The 21699-nt window shown below is 54.4% G+C and overlaps 6 protein-coding genes and 2 non-coding genes across 8 annotated transcripts; 2 read left to right on the plus strand and 6 right to left on the minus strand.

Annotated features, from left to right (window-relative positions):
- Positions 1–558: 558 nt before the first annotated feature.
- On the minus strand, positions 559–1728 carry MFIFM68171_06372 (Zinc-finger domain-containing protein; the record flags this gene model as incomplete). The annotated part of the gene is made up of 1 exon (XM_071061792.1): positions 559–1728. One exon carries the CDS (start codon positions 1726–1728, stop codon positions 559–561), a length of 1170 nt encoding a protein of 389 aa, XP_070917893.1.
- Positions 1729–2587: 859 nt separating this feature from the next.
- Positions 2588–4156, minus strand: MFIFM68171_06373 (uncharacterized protein; the record flags this gene model as incomplete). The annotated part of the gene is made up of 3 exons (XM_071061793.1): positions 2588–3060; positions 3116–3327; positions 3474–4156. The coding sequence occupies 3 exons, from the start codon at positions 4154–4156 to the stop codon at positions 2588–2590; spliced, it is 1368 nt and encodes a 455-aa protein (XP_070917894.1).
- A 2922-nt stretch (positions 4157–7078) lies between these two features.
- MFIFM68171_06374 (uncharacterized protein) lies at positions 7079–7924 on the minus strand (the record flags this gene model as incomplete). The annotated part of the gene is made up of 1 exon (XM_071061794.1): positions 7079–7924. The coding sequence occupies one exon, from the start codon at positions 7922–7924 to the stop codon at positions 7079–7081; it is 846 nt and encodes a 281-aa protein (XP_070917895.1).
- Positions 7925–10367: 2443 nt separating this feature from the next.
- Positions 10368–11186, plus strand: MFIFM68171_06375 (uncharacterized protein; the record flags this gene model as incomplete). Its single annotated transcript, XM_071061795.1, has 1 exon — positions 10368–11186. The coding sequence occupies one exon, from the start codon at positions 10368–10370 to the stop codon at positions 11184–11186; it is 819 nt and encodes a 272-aa protein (XP_070917896.1).
- Positions 11187–12202: 1016 nt separating this feature from the next.
- Positions 12203–12294, minus strand: MFIFM68171_t89. The gene is made up of 2 exons: positions 12259–12294; positions 12203–12237 (listed from the first exon to the last, which is right to left on the minus strand). It is a non-coding gene; the product is annotated as a tRNA-Glu (tRNA).
- Positions 12295–13530: 1236 nt separating this feature from the next.
- On the plus strand, positions 13531–13628 carry MFIFM68171_t79. Its single transcript has 2 exons — positions 13531–13566; positions 13593–13628. It is a non-coding gene; the product is annotated as a tRNA-Arg (tRNA).
- A 390-nt stretch (positions 13629–14018) lies between these two features.
- On the minus strand, positions 14019–15753 carry MFIFM68171_06376 (Polyamine transporter 3; the record flags this gene model as incomplete). The annotated part of the gene is made up of 4 exons (XM_071061796.1): positions 14019–14270; positions 14336–14679; positions 14736–15430; positions 15491–15753. The coding sequence occupies 4 exons, from the start codon at positions 15751–15753 to the stop codon at positions 14019–14021; spliced, it is 1554 nt and encodes a 517-aa protein (XP_070917897.1).
- A 2911-nt stretch (positions 15754–18664) lies between these two features.
- On the minus strand, positions 18665–20968 carry MFIFM68171_06377 (Ubiquitin-protein ligase E3A N-terminal zinc-binding domain-containing protein; the record flags this gene model as incomplete). Its single annotated transcript, XM_071061797.1, has 1 exon — positions 18665–20968. One exon carries the CDS (start codon positions 20966–20968, stop codon positions 18665–18667), a length of 2304 nt encoding a protein of 767 aa, XP_070917898.1.
- Between the last annotated feature and the right edge of the window lie 731 nt (positions 20969–21699).

Genomic DNA, 21699 nt, shown 5'->3' on the forward strand with positions numbered 1-21699 from the left:
GGAAGGCTACCCGAGTACGCCCTAGCAGCCGATCCGGTCCCGATCCGTGGCTGGTCCCCAACTGCCGTGGTGGGATCATCCGCTAAGCCATCCAATCCGGCATGGGATGATTCTCGCAGTTTGTCGACTCCTCGACTCTTCGTGTAGCTGTACACACGCAGCAGAAAGCTGCATAGATCTGGCGCATCCTGAGCATTTAGCACCGCGTCACATGGCGTGTAAATGTGTGCAGCGTTTGTGCGATTACGACGGGTAAGCCTGTCCTCTTGATGCCAGGGCGGCTTGCATTGCTTGTGGCATGTAATTGTACCTGGTAAACAGGCCATCTATAAAACAAAGAATTTGACCGCATTGGCTTCACGTGAATTCATGCGATACCAGCCAGTCTCCAGCAACTTCTCAAGTGTCAGGCACAGTTAGCAGTACATGACCATACAGGGAACGGTTGGCTATGCTTCCTTGAACCTCATGTGGCATCCATGTACTTGGGGACTGCCGACCGATGACGTGTCAAAATCTGCAATAGCACCACGCATGTACCGTTTGCATTCAGTAATCCTAACTAGAAGAGAAACACGGCGGCCCAGAACCGGCAGCCACCGGACTGGCGGCTTCATACAACATAGGGCTACTGCTCCGTGGCGGCGTCTCCGTCCAATATGTCTGCTCAACGCCCTTCTCCTCACCCCGCGACTCCGTCGGCATCCCCGCCAGGTATGAATCCTCATATTCTTTATACTCGTCCGCGTCATTCTCATCCAGCGGCGGCGGCCTCCGGTAGGGATAATGCGGCACCGGCTCGCCCTCCTTCCACAAGGGCAAATCCGACATCCTCTTACTACCATTCCCAACTATAACGCCACCAACATCCCTCCTCATCACCGCCCTCAGTCCAGCCATGATCACACACCTCGGATCCGCCAACGCTCTCCTCTGCCAATCCCACGGGCCCCCCTTGACCGCCATCCTCTGGTCCGCCGAACCCAATCGCTGGCCGTACCGATTCATGACCACACTCTCAGCGTCCAGAACGCCCCCATTCCCATCCCCAGTCCACTGCAACCCAGCGCCGGCAGTTGTAGTAGTATTGGTAGGAGCAGCGCTCCTCGGGGACGCCGCGCACGGGGGGCCCAAACACGCCGTAGCTCCCAACCTACTCCGCGAATCGAACCGGTTCGCCCGCCACTCGCCACACCGACGGCACTCCCAGAACACCGGGTCCACAAACCCGGGCGAGGCATGCAGCCCGCCCACGGTGCGGATCAGGCGGTGGCGACGCAGCTGCCGCTGGAGCTGCGACGCGAGGGGGCCCGCGAAGAGCGCGCAGTTGGTGCACAGCGCATGGCGGCACGCCGGACGCCAGCACGCATCACATCCGTCTTCCGCCGTGGCGGTAGCAGCGGTATCGCCATCGGTACCCCCGCTGTCACTGGAGCCGTCGGCCCGCCCGTGGCGGCCCGGGCTGGCGTCTGGCGGCGGCGGCGGCGCACGCGCGCGATACACCATGCCCACGGGGTCTGTGTAGCCGGATTCGGCGCAGCGGCAGCACAGCCACCTGTTGGTCTGCACCTGCGGCAGCGGCGGCAGCGGCGGCGTGCGGGCGGGGAAAGAGCGGACGGGGAACGCGCGGAGGTAGGCTTCGGCGACGACGTGCGGAGAGGGGAGACCCTCGGTCGGGAATGTCAGGAGGGTGCGGGTTTCGGTGGCGGGCGTAGGTGGGCACGTCATTGTGGTCTTCGTAGATTTGTTTCTCTTTGTGGGGGAAGATTGCTGCACCGTTGGCTGAGAGCGAGAAACGAGTTGGCGATATCAAGCGGAGATAAGTAAAGCAGAGTACACACGCGAAACGATGATTGTATAACGTTAAGCGCTGTGACAGGCAGATCAGGTTCTTGACATGAGCCAAGGGCTGGTTGGCCAGGGCGTTGGGATCGCATTGACCTGACACTTCTGGAAGGGGACGTGGCACAAGGTCGGGCACTGCTCGAGAAGATCGCTGCTCAAATTTATTGTAAAAACATAGGGGGCACGCCAGCATGACCGAAAGCCCCCGTTCACCGCCAACTTGGCCGCCCTCCATTGCTCTCAAATCTCATCGGCTAGCTGCAGGGGATACGGTGGCTCGTACAGCAGAAGGGAAGGGCCAACACTCTGCCAATCCGAGACCGAGGCCGTCGCTCATCAGGTGGCTCGTGGCAAGCATTGGGTAACTGTGTCACCACAGCGTACCAGTGATCTGGTCGCGTAGCACGGGATGGCTCGAGGCGCAGAAAACCATGTTCGATCGCTCTAAAAAGTGGCCAGGTGGTAAAAGAAACAAAAAAAAAAAAAAAGAGAAAAGAAAAGAAAAAGAGGAAGAAAAATACGTAATAAAATATAAGATCAAGACACAAGTGACCATGTATGAGGTTCCGGGAACCGAGCGAGGTAAACTACATAGTAGGTAGCCATAATCCGTATCATTATCATCCATGTGTTTCCTCAGTGTAACCACTTCTTATCCTCCTCACGGGCACTTCGGCCTTCTTGTCCTCTACTTTCATTTGCGAACCAAATGTTCAGGGTCAACAGCTTCGGCGGGCGGAACCTAATCCTCAACTTCGAGTTTTTTGAAACCTTCCTCATTGAAAGCACCCGACATCTGAGCCCTGGCTTTCAGCTGTTGGACGATCTCGCGGCTCATCCTGGCGTCTTCATGCATAATACTCTCAACAGCCTCTTTGTGGTGAATCCCACAATTCGCGTGACTGTCTAGGTGCGGCGCCTTCTTGGCCATCCTGAGGTTGGTAACCTTTACCGACTTCACCCTCTGCGCCAAGTCTGCAACCCTACCCCGGTATTCGTCCGCGGTTGGGCACGGGGCTAAGCCACCAGTCTTCAAGCTCCTCACCAAAGAGCCAAGCTGCTGGTTTTCGCACATGTCCCTCTCCCCAGGATCCTTGCTGTGGCAGAAGACCATCATCTGGTCGGGGCTGGGCAGGCTACTAAGAACTCTGAGAGGCTGCTCAATGGTCAGGATAATTTTAGACAGGGCGTCATAGCGAATCTTGGTGATCATATCTGCGGGGCAATGGTAAGGTTAGAAAGCGCTTGCAGACGAAACCGGGGCCATTACCGAGAATGACGCGGGGGAGGCCCTGTTTCTCCCAAGGCTGGCCGCGTGTGTCCAGCAAAGTTCCGTCCTTGCTGAGAGTGACCTTGCGAGAGACTTTGACCACCATCTGGGCGAAACAAGTGGCCTCACCCAATACCCAAGCAAGGTACAGAGTCTTGTCGTCGTCGTTGTCCTCTCCATTCATCAAAATATGCCAGTTGAGGCCACCAATCCTAGCAATATAATTAATCAGTCGTCGCGGCAAATCGATGCAAGGAGGGGAAAGAAGGAGAAGGAGGAAAAATAAATAAATAAATAAATAACAGAAAGCAAAAGAGAGAGAAAACGAAATTGCGATTCATGAACCCATATTACATACCACTGCTTCATGAACGGAACAAGAAGGTGAGCGCAGCTGAACTGTTCCACTACTCGGGCAACGGAGTAGAGCTGGTCAATGTCAAGACGGCCGGGGATATTGTGGAAATTCCAGTGGATGATCGAAAAGACGATGTTCACGCCGAATATGTGATTGTCGATATCGGCAAGTCGCATTATTCTCTCTCCGGTGTGGGCATAAGTGGCCCTCGGTCCCACGAGAGTTTTGCGCCAGGTAGGAGAGGCTGCAGCTACAAGCGCAGAACAAACGTTGTAGGCGACATCACCTCTCTGGCCCGGCACCCTAATTTCCAAGTCGGCATTAACGTGGTACGAGACGACCTTGATCGGAGGCGCGTCTCTCAAAACTCCAATTATGATCTCGCCGAAAGTGTTAGGATCCTCATCCTCAACGTCAGCATCTGGCACATTCTTCAAGTGTGATTTGTCTTCCACAGTGGGCTGAGTTGAAGGAATTGCCGCAGACGGTAGAATCATCGCGGCTTCTCCAACCTCGACGGCGGGGTCGACTTGGGCGAGAGTGCCTGACGGGGTGTTGACCATGGTAGTTTGCTCCGAGTTCCTGCCATCGCGCATATCTTGATCCGCGACGGGGAAGGCAGAGCACGCCTCACCAGCGGTGATAGGCGCGGCTTGCGACGACTCTTGCTCATGGGACGTCATGATTGCTTGATGGAACAAGAATTTCGAATTGTGGTGGAATAGGAAGATAAGAGGAGGATGGCGAGGGGCGAAGGAAATTTGAATTTTTCTCCGTCGTCAGAAACAACCGGTGGCCAGCAGGCACCGCCGAACCACTATTGGCAGGAGCACACGGGTCCGAGATAGATAGGAAGGGCAGGCGAGGCCCATAGTCTTTGCGAGCGAGCCATCAAGATAGGAAGGGGCAAGGTAGTGTGGCCTTGCGGAGGTGCTTGTCCGCATGTGCTGAAGGGGGAAAGATATCGACATCCCGGAACATGAATGTGAAGGGAAGTTAGTATTGTGTTGTGTTGTCGTATCGGGCTCACAAGGCGTCACTTCTACTTCTCGCTCCTGATGCCTTGAATTATGCGAAGTAAGCCGAACAGGTGTTCCCAATCATCAAAGTATCTCAGATACCCACGGGGGTTTTATCAATACAGCTTTTCAGGCTTGTTCCTTTCTTGATCTTCTTCAGCGCCATATATTACTTTTTGTATGGAGCAGGAGATTGTAGCTACCCCATATGATGAATCTTGGCATCTTGACGCGGCCTCATTAAACAAACGGTAAGATCCTTTGCATGTTCGGCCTCACACTGCCACGAGAATGCCGCCTTCTCAATTATGGCATCGCAACTTAATATGTTACATCGACATTTGCAATAGACATTATGAGAACATGTAAGAGAGGAACTTCAGGTATTCTAATCACGAAGTCAAGGGATGCTGGCAAAGAGAACAGAGGCTTTCGCTGAGCAAATATGATTGGGTTGCGTTTTAAACACTGGTACTCTCAAGCATTCACTGACAAGTGAGCTCCAACTTTGATGCCTATGCAGAATAAGCATTTTTTTGATCGATAAATCACAACAGCATCAAAGGAGGGTAATGATAGAGGCGATTTGACTGAGGTACTTGAGTAATGAACTTCTTGTGGCGGCTCAGCCGTTATGGGATCTGATTTGCGAAATATTTCTATCAAGCGATAGCTTATCAGAGATCCTTGATTCGGGTCCTTGATTATTACAAGTGTTGCAAAAGCGGAACCGCAATTGCAGGGCAGCAATTGCACCTTAAGTGTCACACACCCCCCAGGCCGAAGGTGGTTAAGCGAGGCCTGAACCTTTTACCCTGTTATCCCCCAATGGTTGGGCATTTCTTTATTGACGCTCCGGCGACGACTCGAACAGACAACCTCTCGCTTACAGTAGCAGTGCAAAGTGCAACCGCTCAACCGGAAACGCAAGGGCTCATAACTGTTGCAAAAGCGGAACCGCAATTGCAGGGCAGCAATTGCACCTTAAGTGTCACAACAAGTATATTATGTGCTGACGCCGTTACGCAACAGCGCGTGTAGAAGTAAGTGGCAATCCTAACCAGACATCACCATTCTACGTAGCCCTTATACTTTGATTATGACTTAGAAACCCAGTTTAACTATCTTGTTCTGAGCTGGCAACCTACGCAATGGGTTCTTGGTTTGTTGAGTCTCCATCTATGGCATTGGACAACTGGATGGCTTGCAACTTCTTCTCAACTCGGATGTCCTTGCACCTAAACCCCAAGCGGAAGCAAAGTGGCGACGCTGACGCCGATGCCGAGGTACATGATGTGGCTAATACTTTGGTATAGGCCTCGATCGCGGAGGTGAGCTAGCCTCCCGACGCGGGAGTGGCGTGGAAGTAAATTGCTGGGGACTAGTTGAAAATTACCTTAGCAGACCACGAGGCTACAAGAAACGATTTTATCTTTTAGCGATCCCACACGCGCAAAAACTGGAGTTCAAAGTTTGCGGTATAGATCTAATAGAAACACGACACTACTGTTGAAGCGATCCTGTGAGGTATGTGATTATGTGATTCTAGTGCTTGCTAAGGTGTAACGTATTTTATAAGCGAGTGGTGGTTATAAGCGAGCGGTGGGCTGGTAAGGGCTAGACGCTCATTGAGCTGTAGCACTAAACGCTAATTCCCAGGTTAATCCCGCTGTTAGTGCCACAGCTCAATGTGCGTCCAGCCCTTACCAGCCCACCGCTCGCTTATAACCACCACTCGCTTATAAAATACGTTAAGTCACTTAGAGATCGAGTTCGATACTGTAATTAGATAGGTAGCTCTGGAGAACGAATCCCTATGGTTCATGCACCCTGCCCCGCAATCCTCCGTGGGAACTCACATGCCCATAGCCAGAACCAGCACTTAATGAAAACCAACGAAGGATTGAGTGCACAGGCACCACCCACCACCTGCATGTCAGACGGTCCGAGGCGTGCATGCCGAGGGGCTCGGCGGTCGACATCCGGAATAGGGTTCACACATAATCAGACATTTGAGTCAATTGGGGCCTGAACCGAAACGAGCTTAAACAGCACAAAGGGAAGATGTCATATTAATCTATATACTCAATCTTTGTGGATATCTCCTTGTCTGCATCCTGAAATCTTGCAGGCTGCTGCTGCTGTGCCCTTCTCTTCTCACGTCCCCATCAGGCGTGTCTTAACCAGCCCTCATTCCCTCGTCTTCTGCGTTTGGAAGCAGCCTCTTCCGTTTGAGACCGCTCTCGATTACTCTGTCCTGATTAAAATCGTATGTTGACCCAAATGCCAATATCTTCGTGGCCAGATTCCAGTCTGTTCTGATGCAAGAAAGCAAAACGTTGCAATGCAGGGGGTATAGAACGCCCATCCCATGTAATGTGCCGACCGATGCGTTTTGTGATGCCGCCATGTTGCTGAAAAAGCATTACGCCGACCGTGTAAGATGCAAAAAAAAAAAAAAAAAAAAAAAAAAAAAAAAAAGGAAAAGTTCCCAATCCAAAAAGATAAATCAGCGAACCATCGCCGCTCTCGTCAACCACCTGTGTTTAAGGTGCTGCCTGGCGTGTGCTCGCGCCGGGAGAACGTTTAACGGCGGCGCATGCTGAACCACCAGCTCTTCCAACCCCGGCTTCTCACCGACTCGGCCTTCTCGGTGCTTGTCTCGGCATCAAGCTCCAGGCGGTACCGGACCACGCTGCCCCTGTCGTCCTCGAAGCCGATCCGCCGCTTGCTCTCGGGGACGAAGCACTCGGGCACCACATGACGCATGACCCAGCCGCGGACGCCCTTGCTGGCCGCATCAATGGCCGCGTACTCGAGCCTCCGTGTCCGATCGCTGGTCCAGTAGTGCGTCGTCTGAGGTGGCAATGGGTATGCGGCCGTCTCAGACGTCAACGCATAGCTCGGCCCGGAAGCGAAATCACGGGCATTGTGCGGGTCCATGGCTCGTTCCGTCTCGTTTAGGGTGGGATCGGAGGATGTGAAATGAGGAAAGTGAAAGTATGTTACCGGTTGCTGGGATTGTTGTAAGTGAGCCCGCGAGGAACCCGGGGGTGAAACCGAGTGACGGCCGTTCCGGGGACGGCGCCCTCTTACGGCCCGTTGACCGGACGGCTTAGAACGACGCTGGCAAGTGGAGGATGACAGAGAAGTCGCAGACGCCCTCCGGCCAGACGACTGAGAGTCTCGACGGGTCATCGACTCATAACCAGAGTCTTGGCGACGCATCTCGCGGGCTGGCCTATCCTCCTCCTTTGGTGATGGGCAGGCCGACGGCGGGCAAACAACGGGCGCCTTGCTGGGCTGTGACGGGACGTCGGGCTCGTACAACTCGATGTCCTGGAAGCTATGGTACGTCGTGTCGGACCGGGCTACGCTCACCCGTGAATCTGGGCGGCCGAGGATGTGGCTGAGGTGAGAGATGGCAGCCATTGTTCTGCGACAGTTTGACGGGGGATCTGAGAAGGCCAACCGCAGATTCCAACCACAAGAACGATGAGTTCAGAAAGGCGGGAGAAGCAAAGATTCTTGAATTCTTCAACTTGTGGGGTAGCGGCGGCAGAGCGGGGACCTTGGAGCGGAGATCCAGACCTGCCGTTGCTGCAGTGAGAGCTGCCGGCCCAGTGGATGCAAGTTGCGGTCAGCGCCAACTGCACGATCGGAAGTAAACAACCGGTGGCCGAGTGGATAGGGCCGGGGAGCTGTATGCAGTCCACAAGACGCCTGGGGAGCACCTCGTCTGCAAAAGAGCAAATAAAGCGCGCCAATTGACAGTTCGAGCCACCCGTAGCCAGTCCGCGATTGGCACGTAGCGCAGGTTGGGGAGGGGTCACACGCTGCAGCTGCAGGTCCGGCGGTGCACAGAATGCAGGCGACCCCGGCTTGCAGCGGAAAGAAGAAATCGAGGGGCACCGGACAAAATGAATGAGAGGTCTTGAAAGCGCCGTGCAACGAAATTGTCGCAGACCAAGATTCATAACCCAGGACGAAAGGTCCGTGAGCCCTAAGCTCCCCTTTCCCAGGGGGACGGTGCATAGACCAGGGCAGCGCCCTGAGATGGCTGCCCGGTTTGGAGGCCTGCGGCCCTCGACCGGGCCAAGGTCTTCAGATTTTGCGCCGGAAACCTCCACAAGGTAGATAATCCCCAGATTTTGTTGAGCCGACTAAACAGGCGGTCAGCAAAGACTCCATCTATCCAGGGGTTCAGTGGGGAGTTGAAAGCGGTGACCGCTCAGACCTACCCCACATTCAACCCCACGTGGGCAGATTTTTGAGAATATGCGGCGTTCCAGGCGAGACAGATGGACGCCAGATATTGTGGAGTAAATAGGGCACCAAGTCCTAAAAAGTCGAAGACATCGATTTGGGGGGCGGACCGAGAGCGGAAGATGGGGGATGCGGGACACAGGAACCTTGAACGCAGAGGTTGAGCTTGGCTTGTGATCCTTGTCGATTGCCAATAGAGTTGGATTCGGGTGCAGTCGATGCAGGCTAAACCTGGTCCGATGTCGCTTGATCGTCGCTAGAAAAGCGGGAGAGCCCTGATGGAAAGGGAGCCGAAGTCCTGTTGCGGGCTGTCACGCGGTGGGGGTTCGTGACGGTTGTGACGGCTGCACCAAAGTGTGGACGGGTTGCGGTGTGCGAGCGACAACGATGGACAAAGCGGGGCCTGGTCAGGTATTTCATTCTCGTCAAAGATTGCAGTTATTTGCATCACATCCGTGGCTGGGCCAGGGGGGAGGGGGATCATATGAAAGAGGCGCATCCAGCATTGCATTCGCTCGTAGCCGCGCTCGCACTTGGGAACATCTATTTTTGACCGAGCATGTGCCTGCAAACATGGCTTGCCTGGGAATGCTTTCACATGCCAGCCAGTGCCGCCCAGCCGCGTCCGAACCTCAGCGCCGGCAAGACGCTTGATTTGCCCTCCTCCAGCCGCTCCCAAGCTTTTGTGGCCGCCCCGGCCAAGTGAAACAAAGATCCCTGGACTGGGCCGTAGGAAACCTTCGGAAAGTCGAACGGCCAATGAGGAGCACCGCAACAATCCAATCAGTTGCCGGCAGGTCGCCGCGCGGCACCAGTTGGAATAGACTGTCCACTGGCTGTGCGCCCTTTCAGCCAACAGCCGCACTTCCTGCCACTGTCAGTTTTGTGACGGGCGTCTGTGAATGGAAACGATCGCTGATCACCTGCCCGGCCCGTCACAATCCAGTCTTGCGGAAAGTAGAGCCGGTTTTTGCGCTAATTTTCTGGCTAGCGATCTACAGGCCTGTCGTGAGAGCGCCCTCCAAACCGGGCTTCGCATATCCCCATTAACAAGGGCATCAAAGAGAGGCTAGTGGTGGGTAGTTAGACGGGTTCAGGGCGCCGCAGCCGCCCTGCCGAATTGGCGAGCCTTCTGGAGCCTCAGATGCGAGCGAAATAAATAGATTACATCGTCGGATATTGGCGCTCAAAGAAATTGTTCCGTGTTCCGGACAAAGGATGGTCTGGAAAAAGCATGTGTTCAGCCTACTTTGCCCCGGGAGTTCCAATAGAAGAAACATGATGGTTGTTCCATGATATAAAATACTCGCACCAACGGCGAGAAGGAACTCGGCTTATTTTGCGTCTTACCGTTGGACGCGATCTATATCTGCCGTCTTGTTTTCATACCGTTGCAGTTGAGGACCAAGAGTCAGGGGGTTTATTATAAAGGCAGTCTGGGAGAGGTTCGGGTCACCATATCCTGTGAACGACTAAAGCTGTCTAGCACTCTGAGTGAGTACTCCTCAAAGCCTTTTAGAAACAGAAACTCCTTGAAACTCCTTTCCAAGTGTGAGGTACCAGTATGGCTGCAAGGCTTGTTAATCTCATCTCCGGGGTATATGAAACCATGACGGACCAGCGGCGGGCGGTAGAAACTCAGGAGATGGACATCCAACTTCTACAGGAAGCTGATACCATTGTGGATGTTGAGCAGCTCACTGGTATCACTATGCAAGAGGAAGCCAAGAAGCTGACGACGGTTCGCCACATCATGGATGATCTGCACTGTGAGCTCGATGAGTCAATCGACTCGTGGGGCCGGTTGAGTCTGGAGGAGCGACGAGAGGAACAGCTCCCCTGGCCCAAGTTTCCCGAACCTCCTACGGCACCTGCGCTGGCGCCTGCTAGAGGGCAGCGGCCACTTGCGCCAGCCGAGGACCGTACTCCCCGGGTCACAGATCCCTCCGTAGGTACCAAGGCACGCTACGTAGAGCAGTGGAATCGCTGGGCTGGATCACCAACGGTACATAACCCAGCTGCAGCACTAGGAAAACAGACACCATGGTGGATGAAGGAACAGACCCAGTATGCTCTTTCGAAGCGGCCCGAAGAGGATCAACTCGAAGGCTCGGCAGCGATGGCCCAGTTCAATAGGGGCTACGTAGTAGGGTTGTCGTTCGCCCGGGAAATAAAAAACGCTCGCCAGCGACGCACCTATCCGGAGCCACGCTACAGGGCGGCCCGGAACTCTTCAGAGGACATTTTCCTCGACGAAGACTACGACCCATTGTTCTGGCAGAAGAATCTCCGCCCTGGAAACATTTGGACGGGACCTCCCCGCTTTCAAATCCCCGAGGAGGATAACATTTCCCCTCGAACGGTACCTCCGTCCTTCACGAGGAGAGATTTGCAGGTAGGCAGGAGCCAACATCGTACTAGTGTGTAACAAGAATTGACACTAGAAGCCTATTCGCCTCCGGGGGAGATGATGAGTAGCATCTTAAACTGGGTTTGTGTCTCGCAGAAGCGTATGGAGAATAGACATCACCAATCAGTATCAGCAACAACTGAATCGCAACATTCCATGAGTCTTCACTACTAACTAGTGTCTTTATTTGCAGAGTATGACTGTCACCCAATCCCAAAAGCACTTTTGTAGTTGTAAATGATGAAATGAGGTGCTGAATATCTCGGTACATACTGGTAGTATGTGTACAATTGTCTATGTGATCAAGTGACCTAATCTTGTTGCCGCGATGAGTATCATAAAGAGTTTCCCCTATCTTTTGTGAGACCCATAATGCGACAAAAGCATGCAAATAATGGTCAGGACTACTAAGCAGATCAAAGGCAGAACGAATTCCTCAACAAAGCTGGTAGAGATCACATCCATCTCGTCAAACTGGGCTTCCAAGTCTATAGCGTTGGACGCAGCTGTTTCAGTCTCGATTATCACATTATCCACGCTTCCGTAATTGCTGCTTCTGGCTTGTGTGTTTTGTCGGTACCTCTGCAAGAAGATCGATGTGGTCTCGTCGGTTTCTGCACCAGCTCTAGCTTCTGCCGAAACCGAGTGAGTGTCTGATTCCGGGCAGCGGAAAAGAGGAAAACTTGGTGCATGGGAATCCTTGCCCGGCAGTGCCATGATAATAGCAGCAGGACATATGGGGACAACGGTCCTGGACTTGGGATAGTGCACCCTGAATCCTCTGGGTACCATTATATTTATTAATGAGGCGCCCGGTAAAGTTTATTTGTACAGGTGTAACATGAGCGTGCTGCGAAAGCTAATGACCATTTCGGAGCAGCACAAGAGAAACAAAGGCGTTGTAACAAAGTATCGGTTTCAGAGACCATTATCATCGCATCTGACTAGGCTGCAATGGGAACAATTGTTCAAGAGACAATGGGATTATTAAAAAATATAACTGCTGAGGCTAATGGAAAAAAGGAGAACTGAGACTCGGATACCGGGAGTCGAACCCGGGGCTGTTGAGAGAGCAGTCACTTCTGTGAAGTGAGAGTCAACGATGTTACCGCTACACCATACCCGACTGAATCGTGTGTGGTTCCGATTTGTTAGTGGTCGGATCCCCAAAGTGGATCATTTGCTGACTCAACGGACGACAAGCAAATGCAACATTTTACTACTATGTAGACTAAAGAGTAATTGACAACGCTGGAAACCGATTGCGTTTTGGGAGAGCATTAGCAGACTCTGTCGCTAGTTTGCATTGCTTGCTTAGGAGTAATAGAGAAGCTTTCCTAAGCACTGATCTATCTACTATACAACGAGTTCGATGGCTAACAGACACCACTCACGGTTGAGAAGTGAGGTCTGATGAATGCCTCAACTGAGGAAACCACACCGGGTTAAGTCTCGTAGACTATCTAGGTATTTCCGTCAAAACCTTCGCAGAATATGGCTAGGAACCAATGCCGGTATAGTGCTGAGATCAGTTTAACCTGTCCATGGAGCCATCCACCCAAGCTAATCAATTCACGGCATAAGATAAGGGAGGGATGGCGGGACGAGTCATTAATCCAAGAAGTGAGACACAGGCGATGGCATCCCTGGCATAGGTTCGATAGATGTATCGGTGCCTAGACTATTAGGCGTTTCATTTTCTGAGCTTCAGTAACCCAGCCAAAATTTCCCCAATACTGATTATCACGTAAGCTGAGTGATCGTCTGGAAACAATGCACTTCGGACAATCATGATATCTGCGTTTGCCCATCTCCGAAATGCCTGCCCGGGTCCAAGGCCTGCGAGATATCCCCTATCTCCCCCTTTAAAGTTGGAATCTAAAAATTGGCCCTCTTCAACTTTATGTTTCTAACTCGACGGATGTGCTGATTGCGCTTGACATGCACGGCAGTACTCATCCTGAGCAGTTAAGTAACGGTCTTTACCCGCCGCATTCGAACCCCGAGATCAATGCAAGCCCAAGTCTACAGAACCTACAGTCCATATTAGAAGCATACATCTCCAGTAGCTCTACCGCGATAGTTAACCGGGAGCCCAGACCTGCAGCTGCACCTATCCGGATTAACAGCCCGTCCCAACCTCGCACATCCGCCCTCTCCATGCATAAGACTGATGAACCGACATCATTCAGACCCCTTTCTGAAACTCCCCCCTTTCCGATCTCTCATCCCACCATGAATCCAAACTTACCGATGCCCCCACCCGTTCAACATCCCCACCTCCACACCCAGCAGGACCCTGCGTGCGTCCACGCCGTTTTCAACACCCCCTCCAGCAAAATCCAAATATATCCCGGAGACAGGTCGAGTGGCGCAATGGTAGCGTGTGGTCCACCTATTGAACATTCACCGGAGAATCTTTACAGACTGAGGTTGTGGGTTCGAGTCCCATCTCGATCGGCCTTATGTTTTTGCCATCCACATCATCCACATGGTGATTGGGGTGCACTTACCGGCACTTTCTCTTCAGAATTCACGGTCCCGGATGGAGGGGCACTGGAGGTGGGAGGCTGAGATGGAACCGAGAGTGTGGGGCCGGATGTATGGTTGGTTTGTTAGTTGGCGGAATATTATCACTGAGATGAGGGGCGGACGGGTTGGACAGTGTAATATATCCGATATCCAGCAATACAATTATCATTACTCTATGGTATCTGGTATCTCTATAGGTATCCCGCATCAAACGCTATTTTTTAAAAGTCCGAAACGCCACCCCCAATCTCTCAACTCCGGCTGGCTGATGCGTTATGCAAAAAATAGAACGATGCTACCACCGACAAGGGAAACACACTACAACTTAGGTGGCGGGAATCTCTTGACGATCCTCTCCCCAAACGTGTAAAAGAGCAAGGGAATAGGCACTAGCGCTAGGGAGAGGAAACCGAGCAGGCTGTTGCCCCAGCCCATGTCGAGCGCATCGTACATGTCCAGGGCGCAGAGCGGCAGGAGAGCGCCGGCCAGTGACCTCAGAACGGCCATGGCGGCCGTGACCGATGCTGCTTGGCGGGGGTACACATCCAGTAGGTAGTTCTGGACACACATCTATTCGCGGCAAAACGTTAGCACCTCGGTTGCCGATCGGCAGCAGAAGACGGCTCCGCACGTACCATGACGCCCATCAGACCAAACGCAAAGATGACGACACCGAGCATGGGCACGATGAAGTGCACCCGGTTCTGGATGGTCCAACCATAGATGAAGAGACCGATGGAAATGGTGAGGCCGGCCGGGAGCGTGAAGTACGGCGTGAGGCGAATTTCAGGCCGGTGCCGCTCGCCGCTGTCCATGTTGCTCTTGACGAGCTTATCCGAGAGGGTGCCGAAGATGACGATGCCCAGTCCCATGCCCAGCGCGGACGGAATGAACACAAGGCCGCTCTCGCCTTCGCCGAATCCGTAGTAACGAGGGAACACGATACTAAAGGTGGAGAAGAGGAGGTAAAGAATGCCGTCTGTTGATAGGTCAGATGGAATGGCAGATAAGGATCAAGGTCGACAGGCCACTTACAGGTGATGGCGACGTAGAGAGCCATGAGCGTGACAATAGGGGTCATGAACAGAAGCTTCAGAGGCCGGACAATGGCAACCTTGAATTTCTCGCTGGCCGATGACGACATGTCGGCAAACTGGCTTCGCAGGGCTTGGTTTCCAGTTTCCTTGCGCAGCCGGGCCGCGCGTTTCTCGAGAATGACGGGAGCGTAGGATTCCTTCAGGGTGAAGAAGGTGAAGACGGCAATCACACCGGCGACGATGGCAATGAGCCAGTACACCCACCTCCAACCAGCGGCTCGGATCAGGTACCCTCCCGCCACGGGGCCGATGCAGGGGCCGAGCAGGGGGCCGAGGGCCCAGGCAGCCATGGCGCGCCCGCGCATCTCGATGGGCATCATGTCAGCGATGCTGCCGCTGCCGATCGTGATGGGTACCGAACCCGCGACGCCCATGAGGAAGCGGAAGGCCATCATCATGCCAATGCCGTTGCTCAGGGCGGTGCAGACGGAGAAAATGGTGAACAAAATGTTGCCAACGTTGTAAAGCAGAGAGCGGCCGTAGATCTCGCTCATCGGGGCCACGGCGAGCGGGCCAAAGGCGAAACCCAGAATGTAGACCGAGAGTAGAAAGGTGGCCGTGACGGAGGAATGGTCATCGAACTCTCCCAGGATCCTAGGAATTCCGGGGGCGAACATGGACGAGCCAAGGGGCCTTGTACACTACATGTTAGCACATGGACCCGGGGGGGGGAGAGTGAAGAGCAAGACTCACGTAATGATGGTGAGGATGGAGAGAACGGCAATGTTGGACCACTTCTTGCGGTTGGTCCAGTTCATGGGGTTCTCGGGGTCGTCGGGGCCGTCCCAGGAGACAACATTGTGATCCTTCTCCTCAGGATTGCCCTTCTCGCCGTCGGGTACGATGGTTGCGGCTTCCAGGTCCGAGTTGGGCTCAGACGCGCCCTTTTCGAGGTCGACATCGGAGCGCTGTGCGCCGTTGGCAATGGTTGCCTTTGACAATGGAGAGTCGGCCATGGCTATCGGCTGTCGTTGTCGTCACCGGGGTACTTGGGACGATCTTCGCTGCTTGGCTGCTTAAGAATTGCAGATGCATAGGGGGGCGGCATGGCGTTGCATTTCTATTTGTAGGCCCAGGGGCTCGAACGCAGACGGTATCGGGGAACATCGAATAGCCCGAAATCCGGACTTGTCCTGGCGGCAGCGGGTCGTTGATCCGTCGGCTTGGCGAAGCCGAAAACTGGGGGCAACGCGATTCAATGCACTCATGCCACCCGGAGCCAAGGCCGGACTTAAGAGCCGGACGCCGGCATTGCACCCGATTCTGACCCGATCACGTCGTTGTCTCGCGGAACGAGAAGATGCTAGATACATCTCGATGGGGCACAGCTTTACCTTCGTATCTCTGCCAAAGGCTCCAAAGGCTTACCCTGAAGTCTCCGACACTGGATGATGCATTCCCATCGATTCCGGGAAACGCACAGGGTAAGGGCCCCGCTACAGAGCGGAAACCCCGGATTTGCAGGCGGGGCCTTCTTCCAACCCCTTTCCAGCAGGAATTTCCTCGGCCCTGCTGAGCCCAATCAGAAGACCACGTCTGATATTCGAGAAGGTCGAAGTGCGGGCCGCAAATCTTCTGACCGAACCAACATCCAAGAGGGGTTTAGCTGCAGCCAATCATGACAACGTCCACATCTCGGTTTCGCTTCCATCAGACGGGAGGAGCCGTGCTCGCGAACAAGCCCAAGTCAACTGTGGAGTGGTTTTTATCATCGGCCCGCCGGCAACAAACCTCGCCGGTGCCATAATTCCCGTCACATTCCCACGTGGGCAGGCCTGAGTAACCCGGGCTTTCCACATGTACGTTATATTGACTTGAGGGCTCAATCCAAGATGTCGGATCTCCATTCTCGGCCATCGATTGCGCGACCCCGCGTGGTCTCCCGTGTCGCACAGCTTGGCCATAAATGAAGTCGTGAACAAAAACGCAAGCGTTTGACTGTTCATTAGCACCCAGCCGGAATTGTGTGACGGCGACATCCAAGGAAAACGTGGTTCTCGGTTCGTAGTGGTATCGACGAGATGGCTTAGGGGATAGAAACCCCCGCCATTATTTCCTGCTTAAGGTAGGCGGGGCGTAGGTGATGACGCCGAGCCGATGTGGGTTCCGAGGGAGCGCATCGCCTCACCTCCAGTGCTATGGGCGGGGGATATCTTTGCAAGTTCGTATTACGGCGTGTAGGAGACAACGATAAAGGTTTATACAGCACCAACCCTGGTGATTTCTTGGTGACGCGGCTGTCAAAGCGGAAACCGGGGTGTTTCATCAGACATCCTGATGCTCCAGGTCAAGGCTGCCCGTCATCGCCTGACAATGACGCCAATCAGGGGCTGGACGCATGCTGTGCGAGAGTTCAGCCTGTTGGTGTGTCATGCTTTGTAACGTACCGTTTTAGGTATTTAGGAGCGAGAACACCAATCTGCCATCGCGGCTGCGGCATGGATAGAGGGTTGATGGTACAACATGTCCGCCTGACATTGGGTCCCGTCCCTTGGCTTATATTGTAACCCTGTCCACCAGAATAACTTTGTTCAGACACATATCTACTAACTACAGCCGCACCACCTGAGCGCTCCGAGTCAGCAAACTAGAGTCTTATCGGGCCGGCGTGTGGCCAGTAGCCGGTCCTCAAGAATAGAAATATCTCTCTCCACGAGCCCATCTTGGTCTCCCCCATCTTGGCCTCCCCCATCAAAATTAAAGGGAATGATGAAAAGAGCTGCTCCTCATCCCTGCATCTGCGGAAAGCCTCGGCAACAACAAAGCGGACAGATAGATCATGGGAAAAGTACTCAAAGACAAGGGAGATGCGTGTACATGCGAGCGCTCGCCAGTCACGGGCTCAGAATCGAACGCTGTGCAACCACACTTGGGCTACACTAGCTAAACGATAACGTCACGACCCCGGGTCAACCATTGGCCAACACCGCCACGACATCCATTTCCCCACGATCAGGAAGAATGCAATCTCCACCCCCGCCAAGGCGGTTTCCTCTGGTTGTGCTGGGTGGTGATCAGCGGCCACCTGACGTAACCCAAACCAGCAGTACCGGGCGATAACGGGATATGGCGACCCCAACCATTCTTCCAATCAACCTTCACCTTCCTTCCAGATGGGTAGCAGTGTACGGTTATACATTGCAAGGATCGGAGATGTGGCTGCTAAGGACTTCACGGTGTATGGTCGGTTGCAGAGTACCGTATCGTTCGTAAGCAGGGGTGATGTAGACCCGTATCCGCGTCATAGGGGACACAAACGATTCTGGTGATCCTCCAGCGGGATGATTCGGGGAGGGGGCAGAGGGGGCAGGGGCTTTGATCGGCATGTCCTTGGCGGGAAGCGAGGTCTATATAAGAGGAGCAACATCCCATGGATCGATAGGTGGGACTTCTTCTCAACAACATCAGAAACCAGCCAGCTTACAGTGAAGACACCACAACCAAATAAACCCTCCAATACTAAACTGTCAACATGGGCGACGGCTGCGGATGCTCTAACTGCTCCTGTTCGGAGTGCAAGGGCTGCTCCTGCTGCGTGAGCATTTCCCGGGATACCCCCTTAGACACACATATTCCGTCCGCTGACACGTAGTCCAAGGATCACTAAACTTGAGCATGCTGGGATTCGGAGACACCTAAGGGGGAAGGGGGTTGGAGGACACGGGAGATAATGTCGCGAGAGTCGCGGAAGAACTGAGCTTGGTTTTATCAAATCACACAAATCTATCCTTCCTTGATGTCTCCCATGTAACGCTGACCGTCTTCTATCCCAACCGGGTATCATCCATTCTCCTGTATAATCAAGCTTTTCGGGTCTAAAGTGAAATATATGCAGCCCTTCTCCGAGCCTCACCATTGCACTCTGCATCACCTGCCCAGCTTCGTAGGCGCCCAGTCCGCGAGCCACCTCCTAGCCATATCAAGATTGCCGCCCTCCGCCTCAAGCGCAGCGATGCACCACTCCTGCTCCCAGATACCCTCAGCGGCCAACATCTCCGACGTCTTCTTACGACGCTGGGAGGCCTCGTCGACGCAAAAGTGCATTGGCTGCGCGTGGTCACCGATCGTCTCCGAGAGGGGCTTCACCAATGGCAATGCCGCGGCTGCGCTGGTAGCCAACGGCTTCAGGCCGCGGTTGGCCCGGCCTGTCTTGCACCACTCGTTGGCGCACCATTTCTTTCCACACCCACTCATGAGCTGCGTAAGGTATCGTCTCTCGATCCGCCGCCGTAGCGCCTTGCCTTCGGGGTCATGCATGTTCACGTAGAGCGGGGAGAAACACAGGCTGCAGAGGCCCAGATCGTTTCCGGGCCCCTGACCCATGCGGGTTCCGCCATTGACCTGACCGCGGGGTCCAATCCCATGAAGGGTCCGCCCGCAGAGCTCGTCTCTGCACACCTCTGGCTTCGACCGCGTGGCCTTATCCAATTCGTGGTTGGCCGCGTGTGCGGCCATGTCGCGAAGCCGTACTATAGCGCCGCAGAGGTGGCAGTCTGTCGTCCGTGCTCCGTCGGCTCTCTCGTGGGCCGTCAGGCCAGAGACGGCGGTCTGGGCTTCGGATGACGGGTCGAGGGGGTCGCCTTCCTGCGGCACCTCGAGGTGGCAGAATTGGCAGAGGATGACTTTGCCAGGACAGATAGTTGTGCGGTGCCGGGCTAGCTCTGGTAGAGATGGGAATGTGAAGGGCGTAGATGGTCCGCATGAAGGACAGGTATGCTGCGTGTGTTGAACGTAATCGTGCTTGCTTTTGCTATCGGGGTTAGACCCGTATGCTTCCGGGTGTGTAGGGCAGTGCCAGTGGTTCTCCCACTCTTCGGACTTCTTCTGGAATACGTTTTTACATTGCGGGCAAACAACGTTGTTCCTTAGGCAAAAGTTCTCGTGGAGCACCATAGTCCGCTTTGGTATCATCTGCAGGCAGTTTCTGCACCGCTCCTCATCCGCGGATTGGGGTGATGGGCTGGTAAGGTCAACGGATTTTGCGGCGGAGTCGGGTGCATCGATTGCCCTAGCACGAAGAGTGTAGCGGCGCGGATCCGGCCCAGAAGGATCTCGGCCCGGAAGTGAGAAGCCGTGGACAGAGATCAAAAGGCTCTCCGCCGCTTCAAGTTCCACATTTCTGGGCTGGATAACGATTCGCTTCACGCCGTCCTTCGGCGACGAGAAATCCCCAAAAATGTGCTCACTGTCCCGCGGTAACGCCCGTTGGCGGTTGGTCTTGGGGCTCACAAAAAGATCAACTTCTTCGTCGCCGTGTATGAATAACTCGATGGCGATATCGCGAGATTTGTCCCAGGACGGCAATTCGTAATCGACATAATCCCCTTCCAGAACTTGGCCCTCGACATCCTTCCAGATATCGATTGTGTGTCCGACGGAGCTGCCGCTGGCTGTTCCGGGCACCTGCTGCGCCTTGGCAGCTATCTGGCGCAGCGTTTCCCGCGCCTGTTCCTCGTTAAGCGGTTCGATATCGACCTCAAGATCAGTGTCAACCACGCATATGCCGTCTCCTCCGGGCTCGAATTTGTCTGCCAGAAAACGAAACTCCTCTCCTTTCACGCCCTGAACTGACAACATCGAGTCTTTTGTGAGTGTGGTGAAGTTCGCGCGGAGCTGTCTCTCGAGAAGAGATTTCCAATCATCGGGGTTATAGCCAGCCTCAAGGGGTCGTAAGCGCACATAGGTCCCCTTAGGTAGCTGCCTCGCTTTGACAAGAACCTCCACCCCACCATGTCCAGGCTCGCCGTCCCCATCGCCCGGTATTGTTTCTTGTATGTGGGACTCTTGAAGCCCCAATGCGTCGAATAGGTACGGACTTAGAGCGATCTCGCCCTCACTCGCAGAGAACTCGCGGATTCCTGCAAAGACTGCGTTCCCGTTCTTTTGGTTGACAAGCTGGAACATAAGCGGGTGGGGTAGCTGTTGGTAGCTCTCGCGGTACTGAGGGCGCTCTCGCCGGGCGTCGGCGACAGAGTATGGGTTGAAGGGATCGAAAGCGGTAAACGTGTGCGATGTTGAAGGACCCGTGGCAGGGGCGGCGGCGAGCAGCTGCTCGAGGGCGGACTGAGGTAGCAGAATCTTGTCCCCTCGTAGATTCTTGCTTGCGACACGTGTAGGGTGGGCAACGCGCAACGATGCCCGCCAGTCCAGTTGTATCGGTTGATCGGCCATCTCGAGTAGTTGCGTCTAAAGTGTCGAGTCGCGCACGCCTGTGCGACGCCGAGGAGGACCGAGTCCAAGACAATGGAGGTAGTCGCGCGCGTAGGAAAACAACTTCCGGAGATGACTATTCAGGTCGGGAGGCCGTGAGAAGCTCAAGTATCATTGCCACAAGCCAAACGCCATCGATGGTTACAAATGCGCCGGGCTGTTGGGAGTGGCTGCGCAGAATCAGTCAGCCGCTTCTTGGAGGTTCCACGTTCGTCATCGGGGCGTTGGAGCCCCGCCCCCGGTCATCGGGCGGGGCACCGAGCCTTGTACTGTACCACTAACAGGCGGGTTCGATGGGGAGTGCGACATCCGAACCATTTCCAAAGTTCCACCTTCAGTTCTGACGGGAGCCTCAGAACTCGCGAATCATGGGCACCAAGATCAGATTCTTCCCTATCGGTGCTACTGTTGCCCTCTCGAGCGGACATCCTTCATATTCCCGACCCCACTTCCTTAGAGAGTGGTGGGGAAGCCCCCCGCGGCCCAAGGATGCCACACCAAATCGGGGCACGCCCAGCCGGCGCCGTCAACTGGGGCGGGGTGCTGCACCAGAGCTTAGCTCGATCCGCCGGAGATCATATGAGTTCTCGATAAGATCAAGGACGGGAGCTGTTTGCCTGTCTGCCCTTATGTTGCCCGCTTTCTGCTGGGACACGTGTCCCGCACGTCGTTGGCCACCCTGAACTGTTCGT

Source organism: Madurella fahalii (genome assembly GCF_045866475.1).
Source record: "Madurella fahalii IFM 68171 DNA, scaffold_3, whole genome shotgun sequence".
NCBI classification, from domain to species: Eukaryota; Fungi; Ascomycota; class Sordariomycetes; order Sordariales; genus Madurella; species Madurella fahalii.